At 31.5% G+C, this 20,000-nt stretch overlaps 2 protein-coding genes across 2 annotated transcripts; both read right to left on the bottom strand.

The window, feature by feature from the left end:
* Positions 1-1,456: 1,456 nt before the first annotated feature.
* HELRODRAFT_77782 (hypothetical protein) lies at positions 1,457-6,484 on the bottom strand (the record flags this gene model as incomplete). The annotated part of the gene is made up of 3 exons (XM_009018411.1): positions 1,457-1,546; positions 1,616-1,762; positions 6,182-6,484. The coding sequence occupies 3 exons, from the start codon at positions 6,482-6,484 to the stop codon at positions 1,457-1,459; spliced, it is 540 nt and encodes a 179-aa protein (XP_009016659.1).
* A 7,066-nt stretch (positions 6,485-13,550) lies between these two features.
* Positions 13,551-17,012, bottom strand: HELRODRAFT_171719 (hypothetical protein; the record flags this gene model as incomplete). The annotated part of the gene is made up of 4 exons (XM_009018410.1): positions 13,551-13,686; positions 14,161-14,194; positions 14,374-14,477; positions 16,534-17,012. The coding sequence occupies 4 exons, from the start codon at positions 17,010-17,012 to the stop codon at positions 13,551-13,553; spliced, it is 753 nt and encodes a 250-aa protein (XP_009016658.1).
* Between the last annotated feature and the right edge of the window lie 2,988 nt (positions 17,013-20,000).

Raw genomic sequence — 20,000 nt, 5'->3', positions numbered from 1 at the left:
TGGATTAAAAACTGTAGTAGCAAAAGGCGAACACCCGAAAAGTAATGGATTGAATGGTAATCCTGACGAGGCTGCTATATTTATCGCTTCTTGAAAAACTGTTAATTCATTTGGACACGAAACAGAAGAAGATAAATTTTGAAGAGAAATGTTTGGACGACACAAATAATTTTGGTGATTAATCGGTAGAGATGGTTGAGTGTTTTGTGATGGAAAAACAGAAAAGATTTTAGATGCAGATTCATCCGATGAAGCCATTGCAGCCGAACAAAGGTAAGATAGTATTGAATTCTGAAATGGAGGCTGAAGAACTGTAACATTCGGAGGTGGCTGTTTATTGCATTCCATATTACGTTTATTGGAATGATGAGAATGAAACTGAGTATTCGAATGGTTGTCTTTGCTAGATGAATCGTTAAAGGGTGACTTCGAGAAAGGTCTTGGACAGCTTTTTGTGTATGATTCGTTTTTTAATTGAAATCTTGGAGAATTTATTGAGTCTAGAGAATGTGATGAAAACTGATTTGGTGTTGCCATTAAGTTTAAATTGTTCATAATTTGTTGGCTTGTTTTATCAGTAACACAGGAGTTGCACCGATAAGAACTTGGTGATAGAAAGTTGTTTGTGCTGGCAGTTTGGTTAAATATTTCATGGTTTTCCGTAAAATACTGTTTGTGCCGAATGATAGTTGGTGAAACAGTTCCCGTGGGTCGATGCTCTGATTGGCCGACATGCTTTTTTGGAAGTAAAACCTTTCTTGAAATTGAATCTGAAGAATCAAGATCTGAAAGAAAAATTTCAATTTTTGCATTAAGTTTGAATTTATTTAAATAAACTAGCAATCAAATATTTTACTAACCCACGTTTGTATTATTTTCATCTTCGATAAGTGCAGCTTTTTTATCACTCTCTAGTTCTTCTTTTACATCTTTCTTTCCAAATTCAATTCCAGAACTTTCGGAAGAATTTTGTGATGCATAAGGAAATGTTTTGCTACAATTTAAGTTATAACTGTCTTTCGATATTTCGATATCTGTTGTTTTATTATCGTCGGAGCCTTCAGATTTATCGCAATTCGTTTTGGATTCAATTTCAATTTTTTGGGCAACGTCAGAATTTGAGTTAACATTTTCATTCAGCACAAACAAATTTTCTTCAGTTGTTGGCTTTTCATGTGCGATGATTTCAACTTTTTCATTTGACTTTTGTATAAAATTATATTCAGAACCATCATCGCAGTCGTCATCATCTACACATATTTCATCATCACTGCAGTCACTGGTGTCCTCCTGCGATATTATCTGTTTTTTAGTGCCATCATCAAACTCATTGTTGAATTTATTAAGGCGTGGCGAAGAGGATGAATCTCTAGAATCCTCTTCATTTTTTCCATTTCCTTGCAGTTTTCTTTACAACAGGAAAATAATAATGTTAATATGTCAAACATTAATTTAATTATGTAACAAACTTTTTTTCACGTTTCCCACCCCCAGAGTCTCGGAAACCTTTTGCAAAAGGATTGTTGTCGATTTTCAGTTGAGTTATCTGAAATCAAATAGAAATAATATTATAGAAAAACTTATTAGTTTTATTATTGAAGCAAGTAAAACTTACTTTTTCATTCTGATAAGCAGTGACAGCAATGAACTCGGTTTCCTTGAACACATACGTTCGAAATGGACAATAGGGTAACTTCATGATGTCGTTTGTTCGAACCAAGTGGAAACGTGGTTGATATTTTTGCATGGAATTTAATATTGTCTGTTGCATACATTTAATAAATAAATTGTATTTATTTATCTATTCATTATAATTGTATTCACTCTTTACAAACAAATAGTAAAAATAGAAAATCAAATTGATAAAATTATTTGACATTACATATAGGTTTAAATAAATTTCAAATATTGAAGAAGTTGAGTAAATAAAAACGTTTTGCTTAAAAAACCGCAAATGCACTTATTGTGAAATTAAAGCAACAATAAAACATGTTTAGATTCAGAAAATACTGTGAGGAACTTGGTCGATACGTTATTTAATATAAAAAAATAATCACATATGGTTACAGTATTCGAGAACCAATTGATAGTGAAATAATTACACAACGAAACTAAAATAGATAGAATTTTGATGTAAAATTGTTTGAAAAAAATTCGAATTGAAAATTAATAAATACATGAGATTCGTGCAACAATATTTAATGGCAAACGTAAAATGGGTAATGAGTAAGATTGGAGTTGAGAAGTGACTGAAAGACAGTAAGATGTGCCCTATGTGCAAAAGAAAAAATAGGGATAAAATTTGAAAATGAGGGGAGAAAGTGATTTAACGTTTAGGTACGCTTGCATCAAAGGTCAGCTTGGAGTCTATTACATTTTATTAGAGTAATGACCTTTTAATGAAACATTGGTCATAAAAATTAAAAGGGTCTACGTTGGAGCTGCTTGGTTCTGACTGTTTAAAACTGCCGGCCAAAATAAAAAGTAATCAAAAGAGAAACTTACAAAATAGAAAAATTCGTAAAAAAGAGATTAAAAGTAAATATAACGAAAGGTAAAGTGATTGAAGTCGATAAAAAATTATTTAGACAAGATCAAATCAAGTGTAGCGTAATATCGTGTACTATGTGTAGCAAAGAAACTGGAAAGAGGCTTTTGCTCAAGCTTTAATAAGTTGACTCGTAAACGTAAAAGTTGTAGAGAAGTAAAAAAGTATATCAATGTTTCATTGTGCATTCCTATACAGGCGCTTTTTGAAGGTAGGAAAGAAGAGGGTGAGGCGAAATTGATGGTAAAAAGAGGCATTTCATTTGAAAAAGTGAACTTGTACTGCCAGTGTCATGTTTTGCAAGAAGGTGGATGGTGCTTATTTGCCGTATGCCAATTTTTGTCTACATCTTTTATTCTATTTGTATGCAGTTGCAGGGTGTAAGTCTCGTGATGCAATGTCTAAGTCTCGTGATGCAATACTTTGTGTCTATACCTCGTTCATATTTGTCAAATGTTTAAAGGTGCTAATAAGGATCCTGAAAATATTTAAATCATAGAACGATCGCACAAACAATCGTTTGACAAATAGTCAGCAGTGAGAATGAGGTTGTAGGAGGAAGCAGACAAGTTTCGAAATATTTTGACTGATTAGTTTTTTCAGAATTTTATTGCGAAAAATGAGCCTGTGGCCAGCTTGGCGTGCTAGAAAAAAGAAAATACATGAAATAAAAATTCATATTTAAAAATTAAGCGAAAACTTTTTTAAAATTATGCGAAACTAAAAAAAATTAATAAAAGTTTGCCAAATGGTGTGCGAATGGCTTGCGTTAATGAATTAAACAGTCAGAATTTATTAAAGGTATCTGATCATTTTTTAAATCCGTTCAACTGTACAGCAGATCAAAGGAAGATCGACGATTTAACAACGTAAACAAAAATTGACTTCGGATAAAAAACGGCAAGACTGAGACGTGCGTCTTCTTATACTTTTAACAACTAACGATGATTTTGTTAGGAATCCATGAAAATAATTAACCTATTCAATTCAATCATTCTGTAGAAAAATTTAAAAATATATTTCGACTTTTTATTAGTCATTATTTGAGATTTTTTTTTTATTAACATGAATGTAAAAAGACAGATTTAAAAATGATTTTAACATTTCGAAAGTACGATAAGATGTGTGTTTATGTTTGAAAACGTTGTGAATCAAAAAATAATTGTTTAGAATAAATAGATGCACATGGAGTTTTATTGACAATGTGTGCTTGTGTGCTTAAATACACGTTAATGTTTTGTCCATGTTGATTTGCGCGTGTATCATGCGTTGATTTATCATGTATCGATGTATCACGTATTGATGTATAATGCATTGATATATTTGTATTGATGTATTATGCATGTGAAATGTAGATCTGCATCAATTAGTTTTGTTTTTCATCCAACGATAAGAACCAAAATCTGTAAAATTATGGACCGTAGAAGTGAACATAATTTAGAACAGTTATACTTATAACAAAACAAAGATTGTATTTATGTTTTATCGGAGATATTGAATTAATTAAAAGTATCAAATATATTATTAATTTCATAAAGAGTTTTGTTAAACAATTTTTTTCATTCTTCTGGGTCCCTTGAGTTCCGGAGACCCTGGCTCAACGAACCTGCCCCCACGCCACTGTGTGTCGTGTATTTTTATATCATGCAATGATGTATTTGTATTGATGTATCATGTATTGATGCATCATGTATAATTGAATAAAATAAGCAGACTCACCCAATGGAATTTGGCATGTGTCTTATTCATCCAATCAAAAACTCCTTCATGTAACTGTAGAATGATGATAATGTTGATGATGATTACGATGATGTTGATGATGATGACGATGATTTTGATTATGGTGATGATGTTGTTGATGATGATGGTGGTGGTGATATAACATTTGCATGCTTATGGTGATGACAATGATGATGAACTTCACGTTGATTGGCATTGACTGAACCATGTTTTCATTATCTCGTTAAAACTTGAATTTTAATTTAAATACAAATTTATCCTACCTACGTTAAATGGTTTTAATCCGGTGACATTACAATGTGTAGTGTTCTAATGCAGCATATAAATAAATTACATCAACATAATTGTTCCAATCACATCAACATATCGTTGTGTATTTCAGGCATTCATGATTACAAAGCCAGAATTAAATTCCAATAAATATTGAAATAAATAAAGTAATTGAGCAAAAATGATTCGAGTAGTTTGTTAAACATTCTGAAGTTATTTCAACAGTCATCGATCAAATCGTTTGTAGCTCTATAAGTTGTAAGCTGATGAGAACCATATAAATACCTTTACGCCGAATTACAATTATCCCTTGAAAACAAATTTTCAATTTTAAAAACGTCTTCATATTTTTGTTAGACATTCTTCTGTTTAGTACACGCACGTATGAAATGGTTACAACAAAATTACTGTTAAAAATTATCGGTCACTTTGTTGGATGGGATTATTTTTCAAACCTCATTAGAAATTTAATTTGCAGAACAACGAACCGCCAGCCTGTGCAGTCTAATTAGATATTTATTTCACGAATTTTATTTTAAAAAAATAATTATTATTCAGAATTAATTTTTACAAATCAAAGTTTTTATAAACTGTAGGCGTACATTATAATCGTACAACGTAGAAATCTTGCAACGTAGAAACATCTGCAAGTGTAAAGCGCAGTGCACAACATGTACTTCCTACATTTCAACATATAAATATTTGCAAATGAAGCACGTTGGCCACAGATATTAATCTGTCCCATGATATTTTCAAAGTCACGGTCCACAAACAAAGCGTTCAATTTGGCATTACATGCCAGCAGCATCCTGGCCTGAATTGATGTTTTGAAAATTTATTGCATGTGCAATAACCACCACATTCACATATTTACATATCCATGCATGTCTTGACAAAGGAAAAAGTTTTTAAACGAAAAATTTCTTTCTCAAATCAATATCATTACGGAATGTTTTTTTAATTTTTGAATGATTTAAAAACAACATTTGAAAACATTTATCATTTTCATCATCATATCAAAACTATTGCCTTTGAGTCAAAAAAAATTATTGCGCTCTCTCTCTCTCTCTCTCTCTCTTTCTCTCTCTCTCTCTCTCTCTCTCTCTCTCTCTCTCTCTCTCTCTCTCTCTATTACTTTCTCAACGTATTGTTAGAAGTTGTTATGCAACAAAACATCATTATTAAAATTTCATGGTCACTATCCAACAATAATCGTGTCTTTTTCTCTTCCGAAAAAACTTTGTTTCGAACATGATGAACACGATGAACATGATGAACATGAGGGTGATGGCGAGTTTTGTTAACAAAACCATACGTTTAACAAACAAGTGTGTGTGTGGTTTGCGTGTGTGTGTGTGTGGTTTGCGTGTGTGTGTGTGTGTGTGTGTGTGTGTGTGTGTGTGTGTGTGTGTGTGTGTGTGTGTGTGTGTGTGCGTGGGTATGTTGTGTCCAATTTGTGTATAATTATTTGCACGTTCTAATTAAAATTAGATAAATATTATTGGATGAGAAGAGTTTGTGAATTAATAACCATTGTATTTCTGCATTGTAAAAACGTTTCAATGTGTCAAACAGCAAGTTAGAGGAACGATTAATTGAAAAGTTAATTAGGTGAAAACTTACGAAGCCGTGTTTGTCGGAAATGTTGTTTGTAAGTTTGAGTTTGTGGAAAGACACGATTTTGTTCATCCACTGTTCGCCAGTAGCCGGCGAGTCAGGATGTATGTACATTCTTTTTGGCATTTCAGGATCAGCCTTGCCGGACACCATCCATCTGCTGTTGTGGAACTTGTACCTGCAATCGTCCACAGCCACGATGTCCACCAGCATGATGTACTTGCTTCGCTTCTCCAGACCCGAGATCTTCACTTTGAATGGTGGAAACATTCGCCTGTCGATCAGTTTGTGGTTCGTGCAAGTTTGCATAGATAATTGAGCACAGATACAAAAACATCAGCTGACAGATGGTGCAACGTTTTGTTTATTTGTGTGTATGAGTGTGTGCAAACATTTCATTACAAGTTATTATTATTATATATATGTATATATATATATATATATATATATATATATATATATATGTGTGTGTGTGTGTGTGTGTGTGTGTGTGTTGTGTGTACGTGTGTTTGTGCGTGTATGAATGCATGACAAAATCTCCCAAAATCTCGAAATATATTCCATAAAACACGAAAATGAAAATCCTCACAAGAACCTCGTGATTCATGAACGAACAATCAACTAGTTTACCTCTTCAAACTTCTTAACGAACAACTGGAAGTGTATTGTTTCACATCGATGTGTTGTCATACATGCTAAGGAGCAACTACAATGACAATGCTGGATCGCCAGTTTTTTACTTTGAACAATCTTGCCAAATATATCACACTTTTATACCGCGGAAAAAATACTTCTTCGCTTGCTTCAATCAAAATCCCATAATAAATATTCAAATCCATATTAACTAAATGCGGGTGTTAAATTTTTGAATGCGTTGGAGTGACTACAACAGAATGCACTAAGGGGTAATTTGACCCTGCAGAGCCAAAATGAAAGCCACCCGCAACACTTCAATCACACGAGAAACTCTCAACAAGACTAGACAACGTCTATCGATACAATTATTCACTCATATTGATCATTTCATTTTAAAATTTGTACATCGAGAAAAAATTGCAACTGCATTCACGAAAACGCATTCAACATTCTGATTAATGTAAGTAAGTGTAGAACGCATACGTGTGTATGTTGCGAATTTCTTTATAATTCATTCAATTTCTTCATTATTTACACTTGTTTTTTCTTTATAATTATTAAAATGATTAACGTTATAAGTTACAGCCAGAACATTGAACTAGATCATATCCTGTCCATACGAAGAATTATTATAAATATAGAAAGTTCAATAAGAAATTCAGCATCGCATTTTTAATTATATCATAGATTTTTTTTAGCTTTCTATCAAATTTTCGTCATCATCTTTTCGATTATTTTGGGTATCTACAAAAATTATCATCGTTTTGTCGACATCTTGTTGTTTTTTCAGAATATCAAATACTTTAATCACTCAATAATTTTAAACTTTGATTCGAAGTAAGGTTAGCCAAAATCAAATCTTAACTAAGCTTCTTTTTAACGTACATAAACACAAATGTTTCTTAGTAACAACTGAACCAGCAACCAAGATTTCCATTGAAAAATTATCGTAAAATCAATCTTCACACTAACTAACTTTGCAAAGCATTTTATAATACGCTGCTTAAAATCAAAAAATGACATGAACCTGATAGCTGAACGATATATGTAGAAGCAAGGTAGAATATTTTGCATTTTTATTTATTTATTTAACACAATTTTATTAATGGAGACCTGAAGCAATGCTTGTATGGCCACCTCCAAAAAAAAAAAAAAAAAACAAAAGCAAAAAACATAACGTAATATGATCAGAAATAAACAAAACACTATATAACATAATTAGCAAAAAGAGATGTTGCAAAACTGAAATTGTTCAATTTACTTTAACATGAAAATTTCTAAAATTAAAGTTCTAATCAATTAAATTATAATTTTAATGTTCATAATATAAAAACCAGAGTGTCATGAAAACATATTGATAAAATATAAATGATATTTAACATAAACTTAAGTTTTATATATTTAATTAAACAGCCGAAAAATATCCAAAATTTAACAGTATAATTATTGATTTCTTAAACTTATTTATGCTAGACAATAATTTTATATTAGAAGACAAGGAGGACCATAATTTAATACCATATATAAATAAAGAATTAGAGAGCAGATCAGTTCTTACAGTTGGAACATAAAATTCAGGGGTATGTCTAGTTTGTCTCTTAACAATTGAGTTAGATTTAATAATAAATTTATGGAAATAACTATACATTTTTAACTTAACCATTTTATAAACAAATATTAAGATTCTCAAAATGTACAAATAATTAATTGATAAAATACCAGATTTTTTGAAAAAATAAGCTATATGATCAAACATATGAAGATTATATATTATTCTTATAAAATAATTTTGACACCTAGTAAGGATTAATATATGTGATTTTGTATTTTTACCCCAAACGATGATGCAATAAATAAAATAAGGATAAATTAATGTAAAATATAAATTTAATAAAATTTTTTGTGGAAATGTTTGTCTTAGTTTATTTATAACACCAAGCCCCCTAGAAATTTTTTTTGAAATATCCAGAATATGTTCCTTCCAATTCAAATTACTTGAGAGTGTTACACCCAAAAATTTTATCGAATGAACTCTAGGGATTAAGTTATCATCAATAAAAATTTCAAAATTTATCAGGTTAGTAACAATAGATGGACTAAACAGAATACATTTGGTCTTTGATAAATTTATCTTCAATTGATTGAATTTCATCCATGAAGAAATTCTAACTAATTCCTCATTTAACGCTTGAGTTAACTCGATTATAGATTTACCATTCAATAAAATCGTTGTATCATCTGCATATAATATGAATTTTAAGCGTGATGATGAATTCGTTAGATCATTTAAAAAAATGTTAAATAAAAGTGGTCCCAAGATGGAACCTTGTGGAACATCACATTTGATGGAACGAAGTGAAGAAACTGAATCACCCATTGAAACATATTGTGTTCTGTTACTTAAGTAACTTACAAACCATTCATAAGTGGAACCTCTAATACCAACATTAAGAAGTTTCTTTAACGATAAGTCATGTCTTACAGTATCAAACGCTTTAGATATGTCCACAAACACTCCAATAGCCAAATCCTTAGATTCAATACTATTCAAAACATATTGATTTAAATCCAATATAGCTAATTCAGTAGAACAATTTTTACGGAAACCATATTGTCTATCACTAATTAAATTAAAATTATTTAAAAAATTGGATAAACGATGCTGGACAACTTTCTCCATAATTTTAGAAAAAGTAGAGATTATGGTTATAGGTCTATAATTATTTATTAAATCACGAGAACCAGATTTATATAAAGGGATGACTTTTGACGTCTTCAAACAATTTGGAAAAATACCCTTCTGCAAAGATAGGTTTATACAATGGGTTAAAGGTTTAAGAATTGATAATATCGTTTGTTTGTTTCATTACACAAAACAGGATAAATGATAATTATTAATATAAATAATAGAGCCTAAACAAGTTAAAAACACAACACTATATAACTTTAACAGAACATGGATATAAACACTTAATCCTAGAGTGACCGGAGCAAATAATATTAAAATCTTTTTATAATAAATTGACAATTTTTTTTATTCTTAAATCATCATCATCATCACCGTCACCATCATCGTCACCATCATCATCATCGTCACCATCATCATCAACAATCACAAAAACAACAACAACATCGTCACCATCATCATCGTCACCATCATCATCAACAATCACAACAACAACAACAACAACATCGTCACCATCTTCCTCCTCATCATCATCCTCATCATATTCTTTGCCTCACATCATACAAATTATTTATGGACCAACTGCATATCTTGTAGCGACCTGGCTGACTGTCTGGCTGAGTTCGTGCGGTTCGAAGACATTCTTCATTGAAGCATGCTTCTTATTGCTCCATCCCATTGCAAAATATTTTATCGATTTCTTTTTTTTAAAGTTGAAATATAAGCTCTTCCTCTTCAGTTTGACAGTTGGTCAAGATTTGTTTGCTAATTTTCATTATATTATTCAGCAGAAATGTATTTTTCATCATTGCAATTAATTCGAAATAGTCCTGTCAACAAAACTTTTCGAGGATAATTCACGTGAGTGCGATGCAAAAGCAAGTTGCGCTATTGATTCAGCGGTGTTTGAATTTTAATGTCTCAACATCAGTTTTTTATTGACAAATGAACGTGAAGATGCACTTAACAACGCCTCGCATGCTTCTCAGAAATATCAATCGTTCCTAATTTATTGTAATTTATACATTATCACGTGCCTCTTGCAAGCGCTTTTCATTGCATGTGTATATATATATATATGTATGTATATGTATATATATATTATTTAAGTCTGTATATACATATAGAATTATTTATTTGTTTATACGCTATAACGCTAGTGCGTATACACAAACGATAGATTTTAAAATGAATTTATACATATATAACTTTTAAATTTAACTGATAAATTATGGCAGAATGGATGGTGTCGTTCAGCATCAGGCGTATCTTGTTAGAGAGTTTATAAAGAAATTTATTCTGCAATAAATTATAAACTTGTTAATGAAATTTTTATAATTGTAGATGTTTTTTAAGCTTTATTTAACCCGAGCAGAATTTAAATTTCAACACGAATTCATTTAAAATTAATTATAAATTAATCATAAATCAAAATTAATTATAAAGTTTTAGAAATTTTCTCGTGACACCGTTTTTCGTGAATGTCAAACATCTTACTAATTGCAAACCCTGAAAATCTTACGTCGTTTCTTGGCAGCGCAATGCTACTACACGCAATACGTTCAGCGAGTACGATGATGTTTAACATTTGAAATGTGCTAACAGTACACATTTCACTCACGCTCCTAATCCCAAGGAGAACGTTGATGATAATACATCAATATCAAAATTTGAACATCTCAAAATTTACAAATTCCAATTGATAACTGAGTTCTAGTATGATAAGTGATAACATAGTTCTATTAAAAATTATGTAACAAAGTAAAAAAGGAACGGTACTGCGACAAGTGACGTCCAATTTTAAGCCAGATTTTTATTTTTTTAGGAAAATTATTTACTATTTAGTTCTATTCAGTTCTAGCCATTAATTAATTAAATGCAATAATAATGTCGTTGATTTAATTACTTGAACAGCAGGCATTCGATATTACATTTGTGAAAATAAAATTATAACGACCAATATTTTGTGTAAACATTAAGTAATGATGACTAATTTGAGTTAAAAAAATGCCAAAATGTTAAAAAAAATAATCTAATCGTTCAATTTTCCAAGAGAAAATGAAATCAATATTTTACGTCTCAAAATATCTTCTAGAAAAACTCATAAATCAAAAGGTAATTGCACGATTCGCAAAACATTTCGAACTCAAAACTGGTTTTTACCAGACGTCCAAAATTTATTGAAAGGCAGTAACAACGATAACGGTCTTGGAAAGAATTGCCTAATTTTATTTAATTCGATTTTAATAGAAAATAATTCTAGTTCACATGCCTTCATGTAAACGTAAGATGCAGGAGCATGAAAATTGAATCTAAAACCGGCCGTAGTTTTTTTTTACTTTTAACGTTCAATTTTAAGAATGATTGACTTGGACAAAATATTGGATAGATTTGCATTACTTCTCAAAATATCAAACATAGTATAAACACATTTAATTTTCTTAAATAGAAAATATCCATCAAATGTTTGATTTCATTGTTTTATTTAATCTCTGAATTACTCAATCTAAAAATTACTTTACCTTCAATTTGTCATCAAATTTGATAATTTGTCAGCTAATCATTTGTAAATAAGAAGAAAGAATATTAACATCAATTGTAGCAAACATATCAATCATAAAAGTATAACAAACAAATCAACTTATTTATATTTTTATTGAGAAGATGATTGAACTAGATATGATATATAAACGCCTGAATGCTGTGAAGACGATACATTGAAGGGAAGGAGTCTGACGCTGTAATACGAAACAGCGCATGCATGAAGTAAGTAAGACTGGTTTTACGTATAATATAACAAATACAGGATATCATACGCTCTATAAAGCTCTACGGTATTTGTAAAACTCAAGGATGTGCTATTGCACCAGATTGTTCAATAAACGTTATGATTAATGTGTTGCATAACTGATTAACATCCTATAATTTGAAAGCCGATTCATCAAAACAAATGTTAGTTAAAATATACTGATTTGTTTCAACAAGTTAGGACTATATGTAGTGTGGACGTTTTTCACCAAGTCCTGACTTTCAGCGGCTTTTAGATTTAGGGTATTAAATTATGTACCTCCAACAGATTGGTTGTTTCATTTTACAAATCTGTTCGAACTGAATACGCCACATGAAATTATAAACTAATTTACCCATCATCTGTCGTTTTTAATTTAAACCAAAGTTAATTTTTATTCATCGTCCCTGTTTACATGCAATGAAATACATAAAAAATTTCACTCTTCACTAGGATATTGATGAAATTTGAACATTGCCGCAAATAGCGTTCGCAGTGAACTTTCTAATTGTTGTTTGCGAAAGCGTGAATCGATGGTTTTATTTACATAAAAGACGAGAAATGTGAACTGCATAATGTTTTTAACTAATATTAATGTAGTCAGTTTTTATTGAAGATGTGTTATTTCAAAAATCTAACATTTTCCCAGTAAATTATCTAACTGGACTCATGATCCCAGTATGTAGGTAATCCGCAAAAACAAATGAAATATTTATTGATAAATACGATACTTTCATAGATGTATTATATTTATTTATATTTATATATTTATATATTTATTTATTTCTTTATTTATTTATTTATTTAAGTACCTCTTTCTGACGCTATATACAAAAGCTTTGAAATTTAAAATGTTGATACAATTTATAAATATTCGTTGACACAATGATACAACGTTCGTTGACTTTAGACACATAATTTAATGCATTTTATTTAGGAGGCAGTCTAGAGGAAGTTAACGAAGGCCAAAATTTGGTGGGGAAAACTTTCTACTCAGAACAGTGTTTCGTATGTAAAAATTAGGTTTTACAGATTTAAAAAATACTGCTCACAATGGGCCATGGTTTCCCAAGCTTCCTAATTTCGGCCTTGCATTTATTATCTCGATAGATAATAACGCAAACTAAGATGTTTTAAAGCACTTTACAAAAACAGTGAAAGCCAGTGCAGTTCTGTGAATAGTTTCAAGGAGAAAGGATGCCCAGCCGGATTGTTGATATAATTGGATGCCATGAGAGGCGTGGCAAAGCGGTGAGTTGCAATAGTCAACACTTGCAAGAATCAGACCCCGAGCAATAGCTGAAGCAATGTCCTGGAAAATGTCCTATGTGAGAAATGGTTCTTCTGTAATTTTTGCATGATTTAACAATGTTGGAGACGTGATCGTCAAACGTTAAGTGGCTATCAATAAACAATTTTATAAAATTATTAACGAGGAAGTGCGAACCGGCAGTGTTTATGCTTGTTAAGTGTTGGAATATATGATGTTGCAGTTTGGTACAAATAACCAAGTTTCCGCATTTATCAGAATAAGTTGAAAAAAAAATTTGATACAAACTCCAAATGTAAACTCTTTGAGAACTTGGTGAGATTATTCATTTTGAGGAAGATAGGGATATATGAAGATGGGTGTCTCAACATATAGGTCAGATGTCAGATATTTAAAGAACGTTGTCTATTGGAGATATGACTTGTAAAAAGAAATCCACCGAAGACAGATCCTTACAGTATTTCAACATTAAACACAATGTTCCTTAATTAAAGATTTCATGACCTACGGCCATCTTTCTTGTGGGTACGACAAAATCCATTCACCAGCCTGTCCCCTGATTCCGAATTCAAATCAGCAAAAAAATCAAGGCTGCAATAATGAACCTTTGGTTGTGGTAAGGGACACTAGCCCTCTTACCTTCTGTTGTGTGTGTGTGTGTGTGTGTGTTAATATGTGTGTGTGAGTGTGAATATGTGAGTGTGTGAATATGTGTGTGTGTGAATATCTGTGTGTGAATATATGTTTATATAAATGTGTGTGTGTGTGATTTGTAGGTGTGTATGCGGGTATGTATATTCGTTCGATGATGCTCGTACGTTCGTATGCATGCGTGTACTGTACAACATCGTTGCTGCTCTTAAAGGTCTGCACTGGCGAGATAGCCAATGAGAACTCTTTGCATACGTCATATATATTTATTCTAATGTTATATACATTTGTAAAAAAAATTCATGAATAATAATTCTTTTGATACATTGAATATTCATTTGATTTAAATGAATAACTTTTATCTATCTATTCATCCATCCATTTAGCTCTCTCTCTCTTTCTCTCTCTCTCTCTCATTCTCTCTCTCTTTGACAAGCTATATATTCGTCTAATCTATCCATCTATCCAATCATCCATCCATCCATTTATTCATCCATCCATCCATCTATCCATTCATCTATCTAACCACACATCAATTGATCTATCTATCTTTCTAACTAGTCATCCAACCGTCTATCTATCCCTCAAGTCATCTATCTGTTATCTATCCATTTATTTAATTTTATATCTTGCTATCTATGTTTACATACATACAACCAGCTATCCTATTCATCAAGCCATCCATTCATCATGCATCTATCTACATCTTATCCATTTAATCATCCATTTTTATCTTTTTATCGATACATCTTACTTACTTATTTATCCAAGCATGTATCTATCCATCCATCCATTCATTCTTCCATCTATTCAAATAGTCATCGATCACTCATATTTATCTCTGTCTACTTAACCATCAATTCATAACAGTCATCTATCCAATCTATCCATCCATCTTTGTTATTCATCCATCAGTTCTTCCATTTATCCATTTATTTTTTATCCATCTGCTTTATCCTTTATCAATACATTCAGTCAGCTTTATATTTCATCCATCCATTCATCCATCCATCCACCAATCCATCCCTCCATCCATCCATCTACCCATCAATCCGTCAGTCTATCAATTTTATATTCTCTCAGCACTAACCTAACAGACACTACAAATGTCTGCTAGCTGTGTTCCTAATTAATTGAACTAAATAGGCAGTAAAACAATGGCAAAAAACTGTCTTCTTTATTACACACACACAGACACACACACAGACACACATACACTCACAAACAGATAAATATATATGTATATATATGCTTGTGTGTGTGTGTGTGTATGTGTGTGTGTATGTGTGTGTGTGTATGTGTGGTCTGTGTGTGTGTATGTGTGTGTAAGCTAACATGAAAGAATCATATACCCATCCATATTTTACATAAAATTAAATGTTCTGTCAAAAAATAACAAAGATAACAACAACAATATATGTATGTATTCTTGTACATATGTATCTATCTAGGTCGGTATGTACGTACGTACGTATGTATGTATGTATGTATGTATGTATGTATGTATGTATGTATGTATGTATGTATGTATGTATGTATGTATGTATGTATGTATGTATGTATGTATGTGTGTGTGTGTGTGTGTATGTATGTATGTATGTATGTATGCATGCATGTATGTATGCATGTATGCATGTCTGTGTGAATTGATACACATGATTATTTAGAAACATGGACATAATAATAGGACAAAAACAATTGACAAATAGCGTCTAACAATAACATTTAAAATTTCGAATGATTTGCATGGGCAGAGATGTACTGTACATAAATTTGTACGTCAGTGAATGTGGCAGTTATAAAAATATATTGACCAGTCGTTGTACATCGTAGTATAGTTTAATAATAATAATAATAATAAATTGTTAATAATAAAAATATTGACCAGTTGTGGTACATCATATTATAGTTTAATAATAATAATAATAAATTGTTAATAATAAAAATATTGACAAGATGTGGTACATCATAGTATAGTTTAATAATAATAATAATAAATTGTTAGTTAATGTTAACAGATGCTCCTGTCAAATTTTCCCCAACTGTATCTTGCCCGACGCATTTTTCAACGTTTGTCAGTTAATCAATTGTCACCGTTCACTTGATTTGCCCGATTGCTTTGAAGTTTTAGCAATTATTGAATACGTAGGCAGCACACTTCGATAGGCAGGTTATCATAACATGTCCACTCAATTTTCAATGATACGAACTCTGCCAACCACACCCGTACCTAATTAATATTAACAATTTCCTTAAGAAGCTCGGACAATCGTTATACAAAATAAATACAAATAGAAGCAACTAATAACATATTCGAGCCAACCAACCTGCCAGATTTCGTTATGACCATCTCAGTGCCCAGTTCATGAAACTGTTCCCAGAGCTCTTTCGATTCTAACTCCACTTTGGGATCATCCTGCAAGTTAGAATCAACGTCCACATTCCTCAATTGCCTGCTGTTAACCAGCGCGTGTTGGTGGGAGTGCTGGAAGTGCTGGTGCAAGTTCGACGGTAGAAGAAATTGATCCTGCCTATTTGCTGAATATAAATCAGGTGGTTGCAAAGAAAATTTATTTGGATACAATCCCGGAGGTATATGAAGTGGTATGTGTGGCTGCTGCTGTTGCTGCTGCTGTTGTTGTTGTAGCTGGTGGTGGTGGTGGTGTAGATGGGAGTTCAGCTCTTGATGAGATTGTGGTGGAATGTTTGATAGCTGTTGGTGTTGTAAAAAATTAGAATTTTGAAGAATTGAGTTGACTGAATAATTGGAACTTCTGGGATACATGAACGAGTTGAAGGCAGTCATTTCAAAGTTTTACATGTGCTCAATTAAAAATAAACTTAAACCTAAAGTTTAAAAAAATTAAACAACTGATCCTAATTTAAATATTTTATATTTATTTATCCAATAGAATAGTTTTGTAGCAAATTATGAGACGAGTAACAATAAACGAATTTTAGTTATCAACAACTGAGATAAAAATTTGTTGTTGGTTTTTGAGAATTGTTAAAATGGCACGCTCAAATATAAAGAATAGCATAAAACTAAATTATATGCTTTATATACAATGTAAAACATTTCAGATCAGCCATTCAATCGCCTTCATCGCTGGCTCCAGACCATCTGGCGCCCATTATATGTTGCAAGCTCCACCCACTCTTATTTTTCATTGGCTCGCAGTTCTAAATATGTTGGCCAATGAGCATCAGTTTTAAATAATTGACATTCAAAAGTTGTTGTGAAAGAAATCGCTTAGAGAAAATAAAATAGTAAAGTGCTGGTTTTGCCATGTGTTGTTTCGTGAGTGTTACTCTGTTCCTGTGTTTGTTTGTGCGGTTGAGTTTGGCAGTTCATATGTTTACCTATCTGTGTGTGCGTGCGTGTGTGTGATTGTGTGCGTGTGTGTGTGTAAGTGGATGTGTGTGTATGTTTGTGTGTGTGTGAGTGTATGTGATTGGATGTGTGTATATGTTATATGTTTCTCTCTGTGTGTGTGTGTGTGTGTGTGTGTGTGTGTGTGTGTGTGTGTGTGTGTGTGTGTGTGTGTGTGTGTGTGTGTGTGTAAGGGTGTGCATATGCTGACGAGTTTGAATGTTATGAATGTTCACATACTTTGATGTACTTCTATTATACGTTCGCGTCCCGCACATTTGTGCTGTATGATGATTGCCTGTTTATGCGACTGTGTGTTTGTTTTTGTTTCTGTAGATTTGTTTCCAATTGTGCTTTATAATTGTTCATCAAATTATTTTCATTCAGACTATTGTTAATTGCGCGCTTGCATATTTCACATCTAAATAATCAATATTTTTTCAAATATTTTTTAAACAATTAACCCCTATTAAAATTTACCGCTCAGATTATTATTAATTTTAATTCCAATCTTTTTCAATCAATATCGTCTGCGTTGGTAGCTTGTAAAGAAAAAACAGTGCAATTATGTACTGTACATCTTTATTCATAATAAGAAATGTGGATGATGACAAGCGATAATAATCACTGTTTATTGAATAAAAAACCTTTCTTAATTTTGTTCCCGGCACTGATTCGTAGAGAGAGAATTTTTTTTTATTTAACGATATAAACTCTAACAAAGTTATCCGATCATCAATGAAATGTCCTGTCGGATATATAGCTACAAATGCAGCCGCTCTGCATTTCGTAGTTCAACAACCAAAATAATTGTAATAAATTTTTTAAGAAGTGTATGTAATTTATTCTTTTAATTTTGTCTATAATTATTAATGTTGTTATTTGGATATAAGAGCTACGTGAATAATATTTTTCAAATGAAATTTAGTGCAAACGTTACTATATTCACCCCATAAAATCACTCCTCACCTCAGTGAGCCAAATATTTAATGTCAGATAAACAAATCTAAGGACATACATGGGTTTGACAGACTTCTGCTTTGATACTCTCAAGACGGTGTCAAAATTGAAATTGCTTTCAACAATTTTTATGGCGAACACTCACCACAAGACATTGAGCCACCGGTAATTGATTAATAAAATGTTGTTAAAAATTTGTTGAGAGTTATGGGTACATAATGAATAGCATTTCCTACACGTCTGTCGAATACATTGCCGGTGGAGAGAGTTGTACTCGGTTGGAAATTTTTACGTTCATTATCCCATATCCACAACTGTTAACAAATAGTTAAAACCATTTAAGTAGAAAATGAAATGAAGTTTTAACCATCATTTTGAGATTGAAATAAACTTTATAATTCAATAAATAAATTAATCAATTAATTACTAATTTGAATCATTTAATTACAGAAACTAATACAGAAATACTACATAATTATTATTTAACACATTTGAAAAAAAAATGGAGAAATGTTAAAATCAGCAAGAGGAAGATAGATTGAGAAGCGCCAAAAGAAAGGATGATTGGGAAGGATGAGAGGTCGAGATGAGATGCATTTACTTAGCAACGTCAGCATTCGTTAACTAATTACCATTGACATGTGTGACATAATGTTTCTCTCAGAGATGGCACTCATAGGGCAGAAGGTAGAAATTGAAATGCTTCACAGAATGAAGAGTGTTCTTAACCACATTATAGGAGATGTCTATACAACAACTTAGCCTTGGCTCATGTCTAAATAATTTTAAATTATTTATAAAACTCAAAAAAAAATTTTTTTTGAAAATATTAGCTGTCGACAGATGGACGGACGAACGTTCAGCTTCATTAATGAATGAATGAATATCTCTCATCAATTACACAGGTTTGAAAAGTTTATAATTGCAATATTATATATGCGTGTGTGTGTATATGTTTGTGTGTGTGTGCGTGCATGTGTGTGTGTGTGAGCGTGCGTGTGTGTGTGTGTGTGTGTGTGTGTTTGGTTTTGTTCATCTATCATAATGTATATTTATACTTTGTATATGCATACATATATATGTAATTATTTATTGTGCATGTCTCTTCCATATATCAAACAATGTAACGCATTGCATTGTGAGCTATCATACTTTGGCATCAGACAGTTAGTTCATGCTGTAGATCTGCAGACGTTTGTGCATAGATATTTACTTACGCAGACATGTTAATGTCTGTGAGGATATATATATATATATATATATATATATATATATATATATATTTACAATATTCTATAAATTCTACCGAATGTTTGGCGTTAATATGTTTGTAGTTCGTTTTTTCGATTTTTCTCACTAAAGTTTTTTGGTGAACGTTTAGTTTATTAAAATTCAAAATAAACTTTTTTTTCGAATTCATACAGCAAATAAGGCCAATTTCGATTCCGAATGAATCATCGT

The sequence above is a fragment of the Helobdella robusta genome (assembly GCF_000326865.2).
Source record: "Helobdella robusta unplaced genomic scaffold HELROscaffold_21, whole genome shotgun sequence".
Lineage (NCBI taxonomy): Eukaryota > Metazoa > Annelida > Clitellata > Rhynchobdellida > Glossiphoniidae > Helobdella > Helobdella robusta.
The sequence above is the reverse complement of the archived record's forward strand: the minus strand, read 5'-3'. Positions and strand labels throughout refer to the sequence as shown.